General features: G+C 34.4%; 1 protein-coding gene across 1 annotated transcript in view; it reads left to right on the top strand.

The window, feature by feature from the left end:
- The first annotated feature begins 1,142 nt into the window (after positions 1-1,142).
- Positions 1,143-21,779, top strand: part of LOC110020137 (protein TSS-like) — a 34,245-nt gene continuing 13,608 nt past the window's right edge. The window contains exons 1-18 of the mRNA XM_020718134.1: positions 1,143-1,819; positions 1,919-1,980; positions 2,090-2,182; positions 3,094-3,166; positions 5,999-6,313; positions 6,401-6,459; positions 6,665-6,796; positions 6,916-6,957; positions 7,066-7,581; positions 7,671-7,825; positions 8,069-8,576; positions 17,995-18,057; positions 18,155-18,256; positions 18,361-18,657; positions 18,745-18,837; positions 18,925-19,026; positions 19,129-19,233; positions 19,972-20,105. Of these exons, the coding sequence (XP_020573793.1) occupies positions 1,750-1,819; positions 1,919-1,980; positions 2,090-2,182; positions 3,094-3,166; positions 5,999-6,313; positions 6,401-6,459; positions 6,665-6,796; positions 6,916-6,957; positions 7,066-7,581; positions 7,671-7,825; positions 8,069-8,576; positions 17,995-18,057; positions 18,155-18,256; positions 18,361-18,657; positions 18,745-18,837; positions 18,925-19,026; positions 19,129-19,233; positions 19,972-20,105 (2,921 nt within the window). The 5' untranslated portion in view covers positions 1,143-1,749. The remainder of the gene's footprint in view (positions 1,820-1,918; positions 1,981-2,089; positions 2,183-3,093; positions 3,167-5,998; positions 6,314-6,400; positions 6,460-6,664; positions 6,797-6,915; positions 6,958-7,065; positions 7,582-7,670; positions 7,826-8,068; positions 8,577-17,994; positions 18,058-18,154; positions 18,257-18,360; positions 18,658-18,744; positions 18,838-18,924; positions 19,027-19,128; positions 19,234-19,971; positions 20,106-21,779) is intronic.

The following is a 21,779-nucleotide window of genomic DNA, read 5'->3' as shown; positions in this document are numbered from 1 at the left end:
TTGAATAATATTGGTCAGGGGTGTGTTCAGTTATTTTTATGATGTTCCTTATAAAGACAAGTGTATATTTAAAGAGTACAAGGCAAAAGTAAAGTTAAAATAAATTCATATAAAAGATTAGAGTATTTACATTGAGTAAAGGTCACCGATACAAGCATTAGAGTATTCAAAAATTTCTGACAGAAATCTTAAAGATTAACATATTCCAGGATTTCTTATAGAGATATGAATGACATGTATATTGATTTCTTTTCATTGGATTGTTGTAGTCTATATGTGTGATTATTCTTAGATAATCTTTGATAACGCGTTATGTTGTTTTAAGATTTCTTTTATGTTTTAAGGGTTTGAAGAAGATGAATGGTAGATAAGCTAATGTGTACAGGAGGAGAGATAAACAACCAAAAAGTTAAAAACTTCTATTTGCTAAATTAATTGCTTTCTTCAGCGACTCTTTAACGAATTTTTTTATATTAAATTGTTAGTGATAGAAATATAATAGCAGAGAATTTATTTCTACTGTCCAATCTTTTATTACCTTCTTGATTAATTTCATGCCGAGTTGGATCGTGACAAAAAGGGCATTAGAGCAAATGTTTAAATTAAACGACATGAATCTTAATGAAAAAGTCAAATAAGATGTGTGAATTAAATGACATATAATAAAAATTAAAATTTTAATTGTGTCTAATTAAATTAATTTATTGTTATTTTAGAATTATAGATGATCGAGAGGAAGTGGTCGAAAATGATAATGTAAAATATGTTATACTTTTGAACATCTCAATGAATACAAATGCTTTTGTTGAAATAATGACAACAATGACTCAAATGATTAAAAATTTTCAACGTCAAACCATAAAAAATAAAAAAAATACTCAAATTAAACATTGTTTATTCGAGCAGTTTGTTCGTTCAAGGATAAACAGTTTATCTTAAAACGCAGCCCGTGGGTCAACCCGCGACCTGCGTTTAGTATAAAAACTAAAATTTGACAGATAATATTTTAAAAAACGTGTAAATCAAATAATTAGACAATACTTTTAAAAATACCGCCACACATATAAACTGTTCCAATCAATTTTCTCGGTGAAGCTGCGTTGCTTTCTGTAGTCTAGCGGAGCGACCCCTTCATCGGACGAACATTCGCTCACCACGTGGCGTCACGATGACCGTTCGCTCAAAAAGGTCCCTGCTTCATTAAATTGGGCCCCACCTGAACGGTTGAAAGAGGATGAGCGGCTGCAATTGGCAAGCAATCCATGACACGCTGAAACGCAGCTCCTTATCTCCCTGCCCCTCCTCTTCTACTCCTAGAGAGAGAAAGTAGAGAGGGAGGGAGAGACGCAACTCCTTATCTTCAACTTTAGCTCCCATTCTCGCTCCTCTGCTCTTCTACTTCTAGAGAGACAGAGAGAGAGAAACACAACTCCTTATCTTCATCTTCAACTCTATCTCCCATTCTCTCACCTCTCCTCCTCTACTCCTAGAGAGAGAAAGAGAGAGAAAGTAGTGAGAGAGTGAAACCCAACTCCTTATTTTCATCTTCAACTCCACCTCCCATTCTCTCCCCTCTCCTCCTCTACTCCTAGAGAGAGAAAGAGAGAGAAAGTAGTGAGAGAGTGAAACCCAACTCCTTGTTTTCATCTTCAACTCTACCTCCCATTCTCTCTCCTCTCCTCTACACCTAGAGAGAGAAAGAGAGATAGAGATAGAGATAGAGATAGAGATAGAGATAGAGAGAGAGAGATGGCTCCCAAAGCTGGCCGGGGCAGGGGAAACAAAGGCAAAGGCGACAAGAAGAAAAAAGATGAAAAAGGTAATTATTTCTCTAATTTCTATTATTTTATTTATCTATCTCCTTTTTTTTAGTGTTTTTCTTTTATTTTTTAAATATAATTTATTTATTTATTTGCAGTAATTCCTAGCGTCATTGATATAACCGTAGTAACTCCATACGAGAGCAGAACTACTCTAAAGGTAAACTTCCATTTTAGTACCAATACATTTTACTTTTTACATTTTTGTACCTTTATTTTAGCAGCTTATTTACACTTCAGCCCCTCCAAGTTTGAGAGTGTAATTGCAGGGATTGTCCCCTGATAAGATAATAGACGTGCGGAAGCTATTGGGTTCAAATGTGGAGACTTGTCACATAACCAATTACTCTCTCTCCCACGAGGTAATTTTTTACATTTTTCAGGGGCAATTATGAAATTTGATATTTACAAATCCACCCCTCTCTCTCTCTCATCTATTTTTCAAATTCTCGCTCCGATATTAAACTTCATGGTAAAATTTCAACCCATATTTTTCATTTTTTATCAAGTTATCAATAGTTTGCGTACATACACCGGTTATGTGTAGGGGTGTAAACGAACCAAACACTGATGAACAGAGCTCGTATTTGTGTTTGGTTCGTTTGAAATTAATTGTGTTTGAAATAGGCTTGTGTTCGAAGTTGTTCGTTAAACATTCATGGTAAAATTCCAACCCATATTTTTCATTTTTTTATCAAGTTATCAATAGTTTGCGTACATACATCGGTTATGTGTAGGGGTGTAAACGAACCGAACATTGATGAACATAGCTCGTATTCGTGTTTGGTTCGTTTGAAATTAATTGTGTTTGAAATAGGTTTGTGTTCGAAGTTGTTCGTTAAACATGATCTGTTCGAATTGTTCGAAATATTTGAATTATTTGAAAATATTAAGATTTCTTTGCATATTTGAATTGCTAAAATATTATAATATTTATATTAATATAATTAATACTGATATATTATTATTGTTATCAATAATTTATTATACATTATAATTTATAGAATTTAATTATTTAAAATATGATTAATTTTTATAAGAAATAATTATTTTTAAAATATCATTAATTATTTATATAAAACTATTTTAAATTATTTTATATTTCGAACAATAACGAATCGAACACCAACGAACAGATCACTGTTCATGTTTGGTTCGTTTAATAAATCAAACACGTGCGAACCGAACACGAACTGTTTGCGAACAACGAATTTTTTTTGACAGCCTTAGATATGTGAGTGATTAATTGGTAAATATGAATGCTTTTTGGTAGGGCCGGGGGCATCAATTAAAGGATGGCGTGGAAATCGTGTCTCTTAAGCCTTGTGTGCTACGAATGGTGGAAGGTAGGTGGTTGGGGCCTCTCTCTTAATTATTATAACTAATAAAAGTATTTTTGGTTATATTTAATGCACCCTTTTTTGGTGATCTTAATTTGTAGCTCCAAAAATAGATTTGAATTAAATTTTAATTTATAAATATTGATTTAAAAATTCAATAGATTTATCTTTTTAATTTATTGATGTATAACTAGAATATATATGTTCTTTCAATGAAATGGTATACAAATGTTGTTGAAACTAGACATAGACGTTGGGCGGGTAACCCAATAGGCTTGCCATAAGCCGGCGGGCTATGAGCGAGCTTGGCTGTAAAAAAACTAGAAATCTGGCACAGCTCGCACTAACTTAGGGTCTATTTGGGGTAGCTTATAAGTGCGGGCGGCGTTTTCAAAAAACCGCCGTACCGTTTGGTTCGCACCTGCCAGCTTATCTGAAACTGCGTTTGGGTTTTTACATTAAACACAAGCCACGGGTCGACCCTCGCAGTCGGCTTGCGGGCCGCGTTTCAGGATAAGCAACTTATCCTGAAACGCACAAGCTGCCCCAAACGAACCCTTAGTCAAAGCCGAAGCAACCAAACGTGGCCCGCACGTATAGAGCCTGGCCCACCTCAACTCTCAACGCACAAGCTGCCCCAAACGGACCCTTAGTCAAAGCTGAAGCAACCAAACGCGGCCCGCACGTATAGAGCTTGGCCCACCTCAACTCTTCTCTCTTGCAATCCGTAAAACCAACCCAAGAACCCTCTTTCCATTAACTCTCAGCCCGAGAGCACTCTCCTCTCTCCACTATTCTCTAAGCCGGGAGATCTAAGAGCAGCTTTCTTCCCCATACCAGCTATTCGCTTTAACCCAAGCTCCCAAACCATTAACTCTCCCAACCGTGAACTTCTTAAACTCCTTCTCTCTCCACCCCATGAACGACCTCCACATCTCCTTCTCTCTCTTATATATTCTTCCAACCTCTCTCACTAATCAGAAAACAAAAAGCCTCCTCTACTCAAACCAAGCAAAGTAGATTCTCTCTCTATCTATTTTACATTTTTACATGCATGCCACATGCTTCTTAGGTATTTAAATGTACACTACTCAAACTTTATGTATTTCCATGCATAACATCATATTCTTATATATTCAAATGCACGCTACTCAAACTTTATGAAGTTCTAACTAGAAACGGGCCCAATCGTGACTCAAACCCCGTTTGATTGGTCAAAAGTCTGGATAAGCCTGACCCACGCCAAGCCCGACCCGCCCAATACGCATGCTATTTTTTTCTAGTATTGTGAGTGTGCATAAAAGATGGAAGATATGGACAATGTCTAGGAATAAATCTATTAGGATCTTACTTTTGAATCTTTGGAGGGAGACACTTGGATTGGACTATTGAGGATGCTACTTTTGAAATATTAAGGACACACGTTTCCTAAGTGAAGTTATTAAGTTCTTACATTATCACAATCTCTTAAGAAAGATATGCATACTTTACAATATCTAATGGGAACATTTCTTGATATATATGGAGTTATTCATACTTCATAATATCTTCAAGGAGATGCCTATTGACAGATTGTGTGGTGAAGGGTGAAATGCAGGGAGATAATATATATGAGTGCTCATGAGAAAATGTTTAGATATAGTTATGTTGTATCCAAGTCTATCTGGGATGCATGCCTAAGGAATAAAATGTTGGGGGAATGGTAGAGAGAGGGAGGAGAGTAATAATACAATAATTAATGATAAATTTACGTAACCTTTGTTTATGAAATTGATCATCTATTTATAAGAATGAGTTTTTTTTACATTTACACGATGGATCCCTAAACTACGCCTGTACGACGAGGGCCTTCTAGTTCATACATGAATATTACCCATGGGACCCATGGGTATGGCCGGAAGACTATGAGCCCGGGTGGCCATGAGGTCGGGTGCCTGTTTGTTGAAGGCCCACATCAACTCCCTTGGAAGTGGCACGATTTACCACTCATCCTTCCGAGATGTGCCGCCTTTCTGGTACATGGGACTGAACGACTGTGCTTGCGGTCCCATGTCATCCAAGGTAGATCCAGCGGGGCCACGTCACCTTCACCATCCACGAGATGTCTATGTGATTCATGTTGACTTATTTTTTATGCCCATGTTCTCATTATTATTTTGTTGGAAGAGCCACCTAGCTTAACAAGTAGGAGGGCTGCCAAGCCATTTATAAACCTATGATCACCAAGTTCTAGCTTCAAAAAAGAACAATGTCTGACAAATTTAGATTCATTTTCAACTCTAATATCAAAAAGTATGTGAATATATAAGCCGAAGTTTGTAGTGAAAAATGACTATGTTTGGTGTTAATTCATCTAACACCTAAAAATTCATATTTACATGCATATCACTTAAATGGCTAATATCTTATGAAAATTATCACAATCAGCACATTTTTAAAAGTGAAAATCAAACTTTGGTTGTTAGATAGGGTTATGTTTGCAAATTTCCCTTTTTAAGGAGCATTTACGTTAGGGTGTCAATTCGGGTCGATGAGTAAGGTTCGGATTCTACCCGAAAATGACCAACCCGAATACAGGTCAATTTGAACCCGACCTGAATAAGAAACGCGTCAAATTCTCAGACTTGAACTCGACTCGAAAAATATTCGGGTCAACCTGAATCCGGATATTTTCGAGTCGAGTTCGAGTCGTGTTGACCTGTATTCAAATATATATATATACAACCCAATTCCTATTATAAATTAAAATTTCGGCGTTAGGCATGTAATCCATTGTAATTAAGTGGAATATATGTAAATCTTCCCTTATTTTAAAAATTAAAACTTTCGCACTTACAGAGGACTATGTGACGGAAGCGCAAGCCTTTGCACAAGTTCGAAGATTGCTGGACATCGTCGCTTGCACGACTTTCTTTGCGAGGCACCGGAACAGGAATGGTGGCTGCAAGGGCCGGAAGCAGGCGGCGGCTCCGCCCTACTCCGTCTCTCCAGCAGTCTCTTCGGCTGCTTCAATTTCCGTCAACGATGAATCCCAGGAGCTTGCCGTTCCCCCCTTCTCCGTCATGTTTGACATGGCTGCAATCCAACCACCGCCGAAGCTCGGCGATTTCTATGATTTCTTCTCCTTCTCCAACCTAACCTCTCCCATCCAATGTATATTCTCTCTCTCTCTTTTTCTCTCTTTGTCTCTTTGCATCTCTCCCCTCTGTTTTTTTTAAGGATTATGTTTCCCTTGCGAAGTTATAAGGAGGTGCGAAGGGGATGGGAAGAGGCGAGAAGGTGACCACTTTGAGATCGAGGTGAGAATTTACTTCATAAAGTTAATTCATTATCTATAAACGACCTCCTTTTGTTAATGCCGCGAAAGTGCTCGACGAAATTTCTCAGAGGGAATAGAAAGTTTGAGCTCTGCCCTGAAAGGGGTTTTGGAGGATTATTACTTTAAGAAATGCTGCTGTTTTGTAGCATGGGTGGGAGACGGATAAAATTGATGGTTTTATACAGGTCAAAGTTTGTAATGGAAAATTACTACGTGTGGTGGCTGGATTTAAAGGTTTCTACACTACTGGGAAGCACTTCGTTGAAAGCCATTCACTTGTAGATCTACTGCTCCAGCGCAGCAGGGCATTTGCGAATGTGGGTGAACTTAATTCTATTTTGTATATGTGCTGCATTTTTGGTCTATTAAATTCTATTTCTTCATTGAATGTATTAATGTTGATTCGATCTTACGGTAGTATGATGATAAAATGCAGGCCTATGATTCCCTGATGAAAGCTTTTGTAGACCATAACAAGGTGTTTTTTCAATCCATTCATCTAGTACTCTTTGCATTGCATGTTGAATATACACTCAGATGGTATTTATTATTTCTGAAGATTTAAATTTTTCTTCTTCTTTGTCAGTTTGGAAATCTACCATATGGGTTTCGGGCAAACACTTGGCTTGTGCCTCCAGTGTTTACTGAGTCTCCTTTTAAATGTCCCTCGTTACCTGCTGAAGATCTCATGTGGGGAGGAAATGTTCTTGCAGGGAGATCTGACCACAGAAAATGGTCAAAAGATTTTTCAACTTTGGCTGCATTTTCAAGCAGAACTGAAGAAGAGAGACTGGTTCGAGACCGCAAAGCTTTTTTGCTTCACAATCTATTTGTGGAGACTGCACTTTTGAAAGCTGATTCAGCAATTCGAAAGTTTATTGACGCCAATTCAGGTGCTTGCTATGGCGATTTGCATGGGTCTGTCTTGTATGAAGAAAATGTAGGAGACCTGAATATAGTTGTAAGAAAGGACATTCCTGATGCTAGTAGAAAACTAGGGGAGAAGATTGATGGGAGTCAAATGCTGAATATTTCTGAAGAAGAGCTTGCAATAAGGAATATTCTCAAAGGTCTGACAGCTACTGAGAGTGTTTTTGTCAATGTATGAATGCAATTTCTTCTAAATTTCTTGTTTTTTTTAACTTGGTATCACCATTCTTATTGAGAAATGACAGAATCATTTATGTGTAGGATACAGCCACATTGGGCATGGTCATTGTAAGACATTGTGGATATACTGCAACTGTTAAAGTGTTACAGTGTGTGGATCACAATGATTACATGCAACATGTTTTTGAGATTGCAGACCAACCAGAAGGTGGTTCTAATTCTTTGAATGTTAACAGGTTTGATTTTTCTAGAATCATTGTTTATGCTCATGCATTTATATTCATGAAGGGTCTGTGAATTGCAGAATATTGTTTAGAAATTGTTGAACACTGGGCTTTTACACTAATAGACTATATAAGAACCATAAACCATAGCAGATTCGTTCATTGTTTCCTGTTCAAATACTCTTCATGCCAGCGAACTACAACCTTTAATTTAGTTCTTATTTTGAACTAAACGGTCCACAAATCTTTATGCAGCTTTAGAGTATTGCTACACAAATTGCCTAACAATGAATCAATTGTGAGATGTCTGTCTTCTTGTAATGATTATGATGAAGTAAGCGATGGAAGGTGCTTAGCACACAGAATAATTAGTGATAGTTTATACAATCTAGAGAAGGTTGTTGGTTGCACTGAGAAGGCATTCAGATGGGAACTTGGAGCTTGCTGGCTTCAGCACTTGCAGAAAAATAAGAATTCAGCAACTGAGGGGAATAATGAAAATGAGGAAGATAATTTTGTTGAACCGATTGTTAAAGGTTTTGGAAAGCAATTTGAGCAGTTGAAGAGGATAAGAAAGAAAAAGGACGCCCTCCATTGCAGGCCTATCAAGGAAGATTCTAATGTCAATGACGCCCAACCAGGAGAAATCCACAATACTGAGAAACTACAACTAGAAGGAAATGAGAACTATGAATTGAAGAAACGGCTAACAGATGATGCTTTTAATTTCTTGAAAGATTCAGGCACTGGCCTTCACCAAAAGGTGAGCTTTTAAATGTTAACTGCACTCGGTCTCTTTCATTAGTAGCTTGCTATTTCTTGTGCATTTCCATTTGACTAGCTAGTAGCCCATGTGAATTCACTGGTGATATGATTAGGCTAAAATTTTCTTAAAAACAAGAATTATATTTCTAAAAGGTATTGAAAAAATTTAGTAAAGTTATTATATGATATTTTTTAAAACAAAGTCAGTTTACACAGATAAAATTACTTATACAATATAAAATTAAATAATCATGGCTTCATAATTCATAGATTGCTATACACATTATTTAGCAGATGATTATAGTTCTTATGATGTTTTTGTTATACGCACTATTAAAAAAATGAGGAGAAAGGAAAAAACATAAAATGATTTTAAATTGCTCCAATTGGTGTTTAATTAATTATAATAAAATTTTACTGTAAATTGTCATTGTAATATTGACTATTTTATTTATATCATAAGTCAAATTTTATTTGTATATGATGTTATAAGTTCCATATATGCATTTAATGTTATACATAACGTATTGTATACTTAATTAATTTCCTTATTATATTTTAGTAAACGACTTTAAATAAGCAATTAGATTTTATTTATTCATGTTTTAGACAGCACTTTATATTAATGTGATTTCTTAGTAATGCATTTCCGAGTTTTTTAGCAAATAATTTAATTTATAGTAAAGGCGAGTGCATCCCCTCCAGTTGATTGTGTTATTTATACAAGTAGACATGCGATGATTTACTTGTTATTTCATGGATCAAAGATAAAAATTTGACCCATCATAACTACATATAAGCTTTTTCATAATTTTTGGGTTTACTTTGAGATTGTTTACATCATCCTAAGGGCTATATAAATTAATCATAACAATGCAAATCTCCACTTAGCCGATATTGATTCAAACTAGCCTAGCTTAAGTTATGTTTCACTTATAGGCATGTAGATGATTCATGGTATGAAATCATCGGTAAATGAGGCTGAAAATGTATGAAAATTTGATGTTTTCATCATCAAATCTTGACGTTATTTTTGAAGGGAGATGTTGCTATCTAATGCTGAAGAAGCTCTAAGAACAATGATAAATATAAGAGCCAATAAGCTTAAAACTAGAATTTGTAAAGAAATTCTCAAAATGAAGTAATGCAATTATGTCCACGAGATATGAAGGTGTTGAAGGGATTATTTCTGTTATGAGTGAGAGCATTAAACTATTTAGATCTCAAATATATTGATGCCTCTAGACATTAGCATATGAACTTAAGTAAACAAATGAAGGAAAATATGATTGATTACACAACTTTGATACTGATGATTGAAAGCTGCAATACTAAGGATAAGGAGATTATTAGGTACAACTTAAAAAACTTTATTACAATAGTAAAAGAATGAGACTATTCAATCATTGCATAATCATATTAATCAAAGAAGTGCAAGTAATTAAATCTATCCTTAAAGAAAGAGGCGACAATAATTTTTATTTGATTTAGACTAATCCGGTCTACATTTATGCTTAACCATCGACTCATTTCAGATTCCACCACCAACCACTATTTCACTTGCAAGCCATTGAAGACTTCTTTGCCTGCAAGCCAATGAAGAAACAACTACACTTTCACAAAGAAAGAGCACCATCACCTCGATTGTAGACATACACACCTCTCTATGCTAACGCTTAGCAATACGTTATGTGAAATGATGAGGAAACCTTCCAAAGTTTCTTAGACTTTGTTCCCAAACCCAGAGGCAGAACCGGGGGGGGGGGGGGGGGGGGGGGGAAATAATTAAATTTTTTTATCATCGTAATTAAAATTTAAATTTTTAGAAAATTTAATCTAACATCTTTAATATGATTTTAAAATCAATGGTTTTTCGATGTTCAAAAGGGCATAGCTTTTTGATTTGTCGGTAATCTAAAAACGACGGCATTTTTTATTATGATTTTTTTCGTTTACCAACTTGCCGACGACTATAACCTGTGGGTTAATGTTAAAAGTATAATTGCTGATTAGCAGTTGGTTATCATTTAAAATACAAAATTCATGCCATAGTAATTTTTAAAATGTTGAAAAATTTAATGTGATATGGTAAGTTCAAAATTAAAAAAAAAAAATTCTTTTTTTTAAATATTCCATAAAAAATAAAAATAAATGCTGTAAGAACCTCAAAATCGATTGCAATTTCCTGTTTGCTCCATCTTCCTCTCCGGCATGAGATCCTCGGATATAGTTGGCTGCTTTTCCTATGAGAACTCATTGCCCACTGTATATTCAGCTCCTTACCCAAACTCCACTTTTTAACCTCCTGACTCCAATCCCAATATTTTCTTCTCTCCATTGGAAATTGACCATGCAGAGCCTCTTATTGAGTGAGGCCAAATGGAATTGGCAGCCCGACAGGGGCCAAGCCTTTATTTTAAGGATTTTTTAAAAACTTGCTGCATATCTTATAAGGATTTAACTATTATTCTTTGAGAATCCATTGTCTTTTTAGATGAAATTATTCTATGATCAACTATGAAGTCATACTAACTATGAGTCTCATATGTAACAGTATGATTGATCAATGAGAAGAAAAATAAATCACAAGATATTATAAAAATTGTCATACTATAACATGTTAACATTAATTGAATCACAAACATGATTAAATATATTCAATTTAGAGGCAGAAAATACTACTTCAATTAAAAATATAAACGGCGATCTCAAGTTCTTGAAATCTAATTTAAATTTCTACCCTTTAAATCAATATGACATCAACCAAATCTTATAAATCAAACATCATATTCAAATGCAAGATACTTATAGAAAATTAGATAAATTCCAAATACATAAATGCATCTATTCCTTCTTAATACTTAAATTACTATTTACTTCACTTTTATAGGCAAGCAATCACTTATAATCTTCATAGTCCCATTTTCTCGGGGAATATCAAGTTATTCTCTACTACAAAATCAATTTCTTGAAACTATTTAAATATTTTGATTATTGGTATTAATATTTAATTTTAAATAGTCTATTTCTAAAATATAGATATTACTTATTAGTATTTTTGTGTTATTGAAACTTAAATTTCATTTGCAAATTTTCATTTATAATCATATAATCAAGAAAATTTGGTTTATCATATAATCATATTTTCATTCTTCATTTATAATTATAAAACATATATAATTGTAACAATAAACCATAATTTTGTAACACAATTTTTCATTTAAACTTCTATGCTTTAGCATGCTTAAATCTTAAGAAAAGTTAACCACTATCTATATGAATAGCAATAATAATTTTTATTCTATAAAAAGTTAGGTTGAGCTCATACATTTAATAATTTTTTGTGTTAAACCAAATCAAGTTGTCTTTATGAAAAGAGCAAAGAAGTTTAAAATTAAATTTAGGTTTTCCTTCCAACAACCAAACAAAGGAGAAGAAACACTAAATATCTCTCTCTCTGTTTCAAACACATGCTTATTTCCAAGGATTCTTCAATCCCATCAAAAGATATTTTCATTTGCAAATTCTAAGTTTATAAGTAAAGATTTCTTAATAAAATTTACCTTTGAGCTTGAAGAAAAATTTTTAGCCTTCTCTTGAATCCTCACTTGATTTGAATTAAAGCTCTAACACTCATTTTGCTTGTATAAATTTTGGCTCTTTGGTCAAAACCATTGGCAAGCTCTCGATCTTGTGCTCTCACTTGGTCTAGGTTGCCATGTCCTCATCAGCTCATTCTCGATCTTATACCCGACCTGCTCCTGTTTCAGTGTTTGTCACAGTCACGACATACATGTGCCTTCAACTATGAGCATGGGCATGGATACAGGGACATGGATGCAACACGACACAATTGAAAAAAAATAAGACACGGCATAATTGAAAAAAATAGGACACAACATGTCATTGACACGTTTTTATATTTAATTAATTATTAATATAAAAAATTTATATTTTTTCATTATTTTTTGTTAGACATCATAAAGTAGTATGCAAGAATAAAATTCGACAAACAAAAAGAGAACTACTGATGTTCGTCTTTGAAGAATACTGGATGCACATTCAAAGCTAGATTTTGATGAATGTTAGTGGGAGATTTGACATGATGAGAGAGGATGGGACTTTAACTATGAGGTATAATTAGGCCTCTATGTACATTTATAGTTTTCTACTTCTCGCATCTAATTTTTTTCTCAAATTATGTCGAGCTCATGCCTGATGCTGCGTCGATGCGTGTCCTGGCCGTATTTGAGCCACTAAAAATTCTAGTTTGTAGTGCTAGAAAAGTGTTGAGTGTAGGTGTTCAATTTTCTTGACACCTGTATGACACATTTTTAGAAGTGTCTGTGCTGGATAGGCCTTCAACATGTTGGTGTGCTTCTCTCTTGCTAGCTCATCTTCTCCACTTGTTGAATGTTGCTCGAGGGCTGCCCCTCCGACTTCCTCTCTCTGCTTCTCTAGCTTTCTTTGTCTCTCTCTTATGTTCTCTATATTGATGACTAGAAGCCACTCAAGATGTTCATCTTTATTATTAATAACAAATCAACTAAGAGTTCGTTTGGGGCAGCTTATTTGGTGCGGCGGCGTTTTGAAAACGCACCTGAATTGTTTGGGTAAACTGCGTTTTTACAGCTTATGCGCTTTCAAAATACTGAAAACAGCGTTTTCACAACGCACCTATCTAGGTGTGGGGACAGCTTTCTGGCAATTGTCAGTCTTCTCCAAAATACTAAAAATTTGTAATAGTCACCGCTTCTAACTTATTTGCAGATTATTCAATAAGTTGCAGTTGCCCCAAACAGACCCTAAAGTCAGTTCAATTTAACTAAGCACAAGTTGTTCCAAATTATTTTTTTTAAACACCTTCAATTTAAAATTTCTAAATGAATTTTGTTATTTGAATTATGATTAGTTAACTCAAATTAATAATTGATATTTAATTAGTTTAAAATTAAGATTGTTACATTAACACATACTTATAAAATTTTGTCCTTGAAATTTGTATTTATCTCATATTATACTTGATTAGCTTGAGCCATGCTTCACAAAATAATCATGAAGCATTAAAGCTAAATACTTTTAAAGCCAAATATCATTAACTTAAAGACATACAAGCATAAATGACTAACATTAAATATAACTTGATAAGTCAAAATATTTGATATAAAGAAGCAAGTTGTTTATATTTTTTAATTACATGTGATCACTCTTTTTCACCATCAACATCAACAATACTTAGTTCTTCAATGACTTAAGGCATGGACTTTACGTCGAATATTTTATGTTGCTTGATTTTTATCATGGATCACTGCACTAGATCCTTACACCTACTGCTGGTCACTTCTAATTAAAGGTTCATCCTGAAAACTCCTCTGAGCTTAATTATTTCCTTATCTAGTATTTGATGCAGACCTTTCAGAAGAATTAGGATAGTTCCTCGTTTGATTTTCTAGATGTCTACAAAAAAAAAAAAAACATATTAGAGTTGGCTAGGCATTCTTCTCGGTGTAATTTTCTACACTTAATATTAGTTTTTATGATGCTACTATCAACCTAACTGCTGACTCCATTGGCATGAGACTTGGGCTTCTTCCAATTGGAACTGAAAGATTGGATAAGTAGGTTGTAGGAAGGGCTAAGAGAGTGAGACGAGTGATATCAGTTGAAATCCGAAATGATTGGCGGGATGACAACAAATCAGAAGCGTAAAACGATTGTTTTCTGCTGTCAAACAGCGACACGTAGCAAATTGGACGACGAAGGAGGCCTCCGAACATCTGAGAGAGATCATCATTTTGATCCTATTAGGCTACAGACACACCACTTGAAAGAAATTCAAAGTTATAATGCTCTGATAGAGAATACATCTCTAGATAACATAGCAATTGTTAAAACTCCGACCAAAACAAAAAGATAAAACATATATATATATATATCTTTAGAGATGAGAATATATATATATATATATATATATATATTCTCATGCTAGTAAGAAACCCCAATTAGAAGAAAGAAATAGGAAATAAATTAAAAAAGTATCATAGCTGAATTTGCGAATAGGGATGAAATTTTCCATGTTTAGCCCTCATATGATATGTTTCCTTCTCCGACCAATTGTGAAAATTTTGCAAAAATTCGTAACCATGATGAGAATCATTTCCGGTTCGCATTCCTGTTATTGAGGGGTCGATTTTTCGTATGTGGAATTTTGCAAAGCAGGAGGATCCCGTGGAATTTTTGGGATGGGAGGCGAACAAGATGCTCTTGTATTATTCTCCTAGGCTAGGAGAGGCTTTTATTTTTCTCTAGAAATTTTTGGAAGCTATCTATCATTATCATAATAAAGTCATCACCATACTGTATCTGAGGCAATCCAATTACAAAATATATGCTCATGTATCCATATAATCCAAAAAAAATACATCATTTTAAAACATGTCTTAGTAGAATAATTAAACACTTGTTTTGGCATAATTAGAGTTGGAACTGTATATTGAAGGGTATTCCCATGAACCAAATCTCTAGCCCTTAATTCTATAACTTGCATTTTCCACTCCTCATACTCAGCTTGGTGCATCCAATAAATAAAACTATTTGGAGAAATTGACCCTGTAATGACATTCATGTCATGCTGGACCACTCTCAATGACAACCACCTAAGGGGTGAACTGTCGGTTGATATATCCAGCGACTCCCTCAACATGGGCTGCCTCTTTATTGATAGTGGCTTCTTAGACCCACTCTTTTAGAACAACCAATGTTAATCTAGCTCTCATGAGTTTGGTGAATGATTATTTTTGTTTTTTGTTTTTTGAATTTGTTATCCACTTTAGATCTCAAAAGATTTTCATCTAAATAATCGAACGCGTTATTTGAAGATTTATATACTACCTCAAAGGATAAAAATATTAACTTTAAAATATATCTGATCACTCAAATGAGAAAAATCTTCAAAATTTATGGGTCTACGGAACTAGAGGTTTTTTCCCTATCCTACGGAGATAAGATAATATTTATTTTATTCTGAAAACTGATATCCCTACGAGTGGAAGCCGTCATAGTTAGTTACATCTTAAGAGTTGTGGCTCCTCAGAATACTCTCGATTAAAGTGTTGGCTTATATCGTGCATGATTATTCAGTAAGTGGCTGAGAGATTGATGTTTAGGACTCAAATTGATAGATTCAGGGTTTTGAAAAGGTCTGTGTGGAATTGAATGATTAAGACTTACAATCTAATAACGATGTTTCAAGTGTCACAGATTTGTGCATACCGAATTAGATTACACAAACAAGAGAATGATCTTTTTCATTGTTTAAGGAGCGAAGTCAGTGAGCTAGGAGAAGATGAAGATGTTAGAGTGTCTTAACTTGCAACTGACGAGAAAAAGATGCCGACAAGTCTAGCTGAAGTAACAATAATTATTTGAGAAGGGAGTGAGTTCGAGGTAGTTAGCATTCATGCAGAGTATGAGATTGCGGTGCCTCAAATTATCATTTTGTAGGAGTTGAGATGAGCATCAACAAGACTGCATGAGAAGTTCATAAGACTCATGAGTTCGGCAAACTAACACCCGAAACATGACAATCCTAAATAAGGGAAATTTAGACTTTTTAGATATATTGACTACTTACTGAGTTGCCTCTGTTAAGGGAGGTCCAACATATCAGATGTGAGAAGCTTTTGAGATACTTCGAGAAGATCAAACGCAGTCCTTTGGGCAGTAAAATCAGTTTAGCATTGTACCATCAATAGATGATCTGACAGGATGAATGAACTACATGTGAAATTGCCTTAGGATTTTTAGAGAAAAGAATATCTTATAGTGGGATTCATATTCTTTTAGAGAAGTAGAATAGAATTTTCTGAATGGTTATACTTCGGTGTGGTCCAGATTGTCATAGATTTCGTTCCAGAGTTGATTCCTTTTTACATACTTATAGTGGGATTCCTTTTTAGATATTCGAATGAGTACGAGGAGTGGAAGAAACCAATAGCTGACTTAATGGCTCGAGGCTTGGCTTGTGGAGAAGATCCATCTATGTATAGTTCCAGTTATGATTGTATCAAAACAGAATGTATACCTATTTTATTAAGATGTTCTTTGGAATGTCAACACCAACACAATTGATTTACCAGAAGATTACAACGTTTTCGTGAAAATAGAAGATTGTAATGTTTCCGCATTAACTTGGATAATAACATAGCTATTTTTCAAAATTCTTAACAAATCTCTAGTAATATTTGACTAATCCAAGAAAACTATGTATTTCTATGACATCTATAGGCGTAGGTCATTTTATGATTGCTTCATATGCTAAAGATTCACTGAAATTTCGTATACACTGATGATGTGCCACAAAAACAAAATAATGTGATCACAGGCGGCGGGGGATTGTGGGCGGCTGCAACGAGTTGCCTATGACATTTTACATGATTGATATAATTCAAATTCGGCTAAATCTTAAAACTTTTTTGAAGTCATTCTGCCAAGCAATTTGTATATTGTAAATGTTTTTGGTTGCACCACCATCCCTAAACCAACTTTTTATGACAACAAATTTAACAATTCTTAGGAGGTACACCCTGAAAATCTGTAATCACTAGAATGCTCTTTTATTCTTGCTCATTCATTAGCTTCTTGAATGGTGATTACAGAACTATTGCTTTCATTATTGGATTATTTCAGCATTTTGAGATCTCTTATTTCTCTGTTATTGAAGGCTTCGCATAGAACTGAGTATTGTGTGGCTTATACTCTCTAAGAACTTTTCTGGGTTCTCTTTTTCCTTGAAGTATTTGTTGAGTACTATCCTTTCTCTATTTCTGCGAACAAGTATGCACATCAATAGCTTTTTTTTGAACCTATCAAGCGGTGCCCAAAATTACTCTTTTCACATTTTCCATAAATGGGCATTTTCGACAAAGGTTGCTTCTGATTGCCTTCTAATTTATATTTCTTGCTTTAGGGATCGTCTCTCTTTCCAAAATCTTTTTGTTTGCTTGCCTGAGGTTGCTATCCGCGACTTGAGAAGTTCGACTTTTTTTCAATTCTTCTGACTCTTTAAACTAATATTGAGAAATCATTGAACGATTACAAATGAAAATATAACGATCTGTTCTCTAGCAATCCTTCTAATTTTTTCTTTAAAAAAGAAACAGTGCAAATGGAAATGGCACACAGTACCTCTAAGTGCTTGTTATCTACAGGGAAATGGAATACCATGTATACCGATTCAAACAGCCTACAATGAGTTGCTGTATAAGCATAACACTATGTAACATGATGGCTTTATAATCACATTGTATATTTCATTTATTTTTGTTCAATTACATACACCTATGTAAGGTGTCACTAATTTCATAAGAGCTAGTCTATTTCACAGCTTATTTCCTTAAGTTTGGTAATTGAAACAGTCAATCAAAGAGCTCACCAATATGGCACAAAGATATTATCATGATGTTGCTCTTCCAAAGCTGGTAAGCTTTATTCACATGTGACTTCATTTGATTTGTAATTTCATGAGTTTCTTCTTGCCCAATGTTCAATATTATTGAAATTTCATGACCTTCATAGGTGGCAGATTTGGCATCACTTGAGCTATCTCCAGTTGATGGTAGAACCCTTACTGACTTCATGCATACACGTGGGCTTAAAATGCGCTCCTTGGGTCGTGTTGTAAGTTTGTAATAATTTGTTTTCCTGTTCTTTATCTTGTTGTTTATCTATTTTTTTATCAAAAGAATCACCATTTGTGCTCTTCCCCTATTTAAAATATCTAGGCTGAGCTTGCAGAGAAGCTCCCACATATACAGTCTCTCTGTATTCATGAGATGGTTACTCGATCCTTCAAGCACTTTATAAGAGCCGTGATTGCTGCTGTTAAGAGCTTTTCAGATATTCCTTGCGCTGTTGCTACAGCACTGAATGTCTTGCTAGGATCTTCTGGAGGGGATGATGGAGACCTGGACAAGATTAAGTGGCTGAAAGCTTTTATATTTAAAAGGTATTCTTGGAGGTTACGAAATGAGTTTCAGTTTCTGAGAAAGTTTGTTATTCTCAGAGGGCTTTGTCAAAAGGTATGCTCTTGAAGCATAATTTAGATTGGCACTCTTGCTTGGAAACAGTAGTGGGAGAAATTCTTACCTATGTGCATAAAACTTCAGGTGGGGCTGGAGCTGTTTGCTAGGGATTATGATATGGACAGTCCAAACCCTTTCGATAAATTTGATATTATCAGCATAGTTCCTGTATATAAAGTATGCAGCAGGACATCTTTATTTCTGGATTATTTTTGTATGCTATAAGTTCTAATGAAATCACTCTGAAATTTTTTATTTCTTCAGCATGTCGTGTGCTTATCCATAGATGGTAGGAATTTATTGGAGTCATCCAAGACAGCACTGGATAAGGGAAAGTTTGAGGATGCTGTTAACTATGGCACAAAGGTGATGCCTACTTCCTGCCATGTCAATATCTCTAGCATTATAAGAACAAGAAACGAGAAATAACTCCTAATGACTCGTATTTCACCCATTTTGAATGTGAAGGCACTGTCAAAAACGATAGCTGTGTGTGGTCCCTACCATCGAATGACTGCCAATGCTTACAGTCTTCTTGCGGTTGTCTTATACCATACTGGAGATTTTAGTCAGGTGATTGGATTTGAGTAGATTTTGGGCTGCAATTGTCAATATTTTAACATAAGCATCACTTAATGTATTATTTACCAACTTATCATTTCTCTAACCTGTCCTATGCCATATTTAAGTAGATGCTTTTGCTAAAAGTTCAACAAGGCTTTAGTTGAAAATGAGTAGATTTTGGGAATTCATTATATCTCAATTAATTCATCATCATCATGCTTATTAGCTTTATCCCAACTTTTTTGGTTTGACTTTATGAATTTTCTTTTGCCATTTTTTCCTGTTGAAGGATACATTAGGGTAAATTCTATCTTGCATAAATATTTATGCATTAATTCTTCACCCTGTTTCTATCTGAATTTTTTTTTTAATCTTTCCACATGAATTTTATCTAGCCTATCATATGCTGCATCTTTACTATCTATCGAAATGCTAAGCCAGTCAATTTTCTACTATTGTAGGTGTGCACCGACTTTCTCTCTCGTATGATTATTTCTTACTTGTTCTCTTTAACATGCTTCCATTTTAACATCTCAAAACTGGCAAATAGAACTTAATCATTGACAGCTTAATTACCCAACGCTTTGATCAATATAATTTTGCTGCTCTAATTTTAGTTCATCTTTGTAGCTTTCAGCATACTGCTTCTGATACATTTCTTCATTGAGCATGTTCTTCACCTTCTCTGAGTCATTTCTTCATTCTGAATTTGCCTTTCTTTTTCCACTTTTCAATGTACTCTTCTAGGCAGCCATTTATCAACAGAGAGCGCTGGATATTAATGAACGGGAAATTGGCCTTGACCATCCAGACACCATGAAAAGTTATGGGGATCTTTCTGTGTTTTACTACCGTCTGCAGCACATTGAATTGGCTTTGAAGTAAGATTAAAATGACAAAATATTTGCAATTATTTACTTTTAAACTATTTTATTCAAAAATGTGTTCCTAAAAAATCCTACATATTCCTCGTTTGTCTCAATGCCTTCTGTTCATTTTAGATATTTAACAAATTTTAGTTTTTTATCTCTTAATTTTCTCAGTCTTTTTGCCTCATTGATGGAGCCTTATTTCCAATTTTCCGCGGAGTTCTGGAATGGGAGGAATCCATCAGACAGAACTCCATAGGCTGCTTAAGAATTTTTAGGCTAATAATTTGTATCCTCTTAATATCAAATGGGAACAATTAATTCTACTAAGCGCAAAACCTAAAACTGCCATTGTTCAAAGACTTCCAGTACATATGCCAACCGATCACCTTCTATCTAGCATATATTGATGATGTACTATATGACTTTGGTCATTTACTAGCATAGGGCTTTTAATGCAATCAATGTAATGTAATGATATCGATCACACCCAAAAAAAAATGTTAGGATTCAGAGATTAATGACAGCTAATTGATAAAAAATTACTTTCTTTAATGCAATGGCCGGTTAGTTCAGATAAAATGAGATCCCTATACATAACATTGACGGGTAGTTTAATTTATATATTGCAATCAAATTTCCAGTTGTAACAGATTTAACCATAATCTAAATTGCAACATCAATAACTAATATGGAGGGAAAAGAAAAAAAGAAATAGATCAACGAAGGGTTCCTCAGAGGTCATCATGCCCCACGCAGATCTGGGTTCCTCAGCACCATATATGGCGCTCCCGCATCATTTTTTAGTCAATATCTAGTAAGAATTAGCAAGTAATGGACAAAAAAGAGAAACAAGAAACATGAAAATATAATAGGCGGGAAAATAAACATCACATAATTAGCACGAGTCATCAAGTTATGGGCAAATAATTGAGTGGAGGCCACAATTTTCATTACCATCATCATCGTCAAACTTTTCCCATTTATTTTTGAATATTCATTTTATTTCTTTTAAGGTGTTAACTCTTTTTTGCTTAAATCCTAATATGTGTAAGGTTAACTTTTGTGTTTCTTTTAAAAATCGAGTGGCAAAATGTAAATACCGGGAAAGTCAAAATAAACATCACATAATTAATAGGAGTCGTCAAGTTATGGGCAAATAATTGAGTGGAGGCTACAATTTTCATTACCATCATCATCATCATCATCAAACTTTTCCCATTTATTTATGAATATTCATTTTATTTCTTTTGAGGTGTTAACTCTGTTTTGCTTAAATCCTAATATGTTGAAGATAATTACTTTTGTTTTTCTTTTGAAAATCAAGTGGCAAAATGTGAAATCTGGGAAAGTCAATGCCTATAATACCTACCATAAATAGATTAACAAATTAGTTGCGCCTTATGTTGAAGCTGCACCATATCATTATCATCATCATTATTATCATCAGGTTTATCCTTAACTATTTAGGGTCAGCTTTATGGCTATCAATAAATAAATTTTGATAAGAATTTAATCATTTAATGGAGGAGAAAGTGCTAAATAGTATCTTCAATGGATTTGGGTGAATCCTTTAGCAACTAATCATGCTTTGTAGTTTTTTATCAGTCCATTGTAATGAAATTAAATAATCAACACTCATAAAAAAAGCATTTAATTTGACCGCAGGAGAGTGAACAACTAAAT

Source organism: Phalaenopsis equestris, unplaced genomic scaffold (genome assembly GCF_001263595.1).
Source record: "Phalaenopsis equestris unplaced genomic scaffold, ASM126359v1 Scaffold000002, whole genome shotgun sequence".
NCBI classification, from domain to species: domain Eukaryota; kingdom Viridiplantae; phylum Streptophyta; class Magnoliopsida; order Asparagales; family Orchidaceae; genus Phalaenopsis; species Phalaenopsis equestris.
The sequence above is the reverse complement of the archived record's forward strand: the minus strand, read 5'-3'. Positions and strand labels throughout refer to the sequence as shown.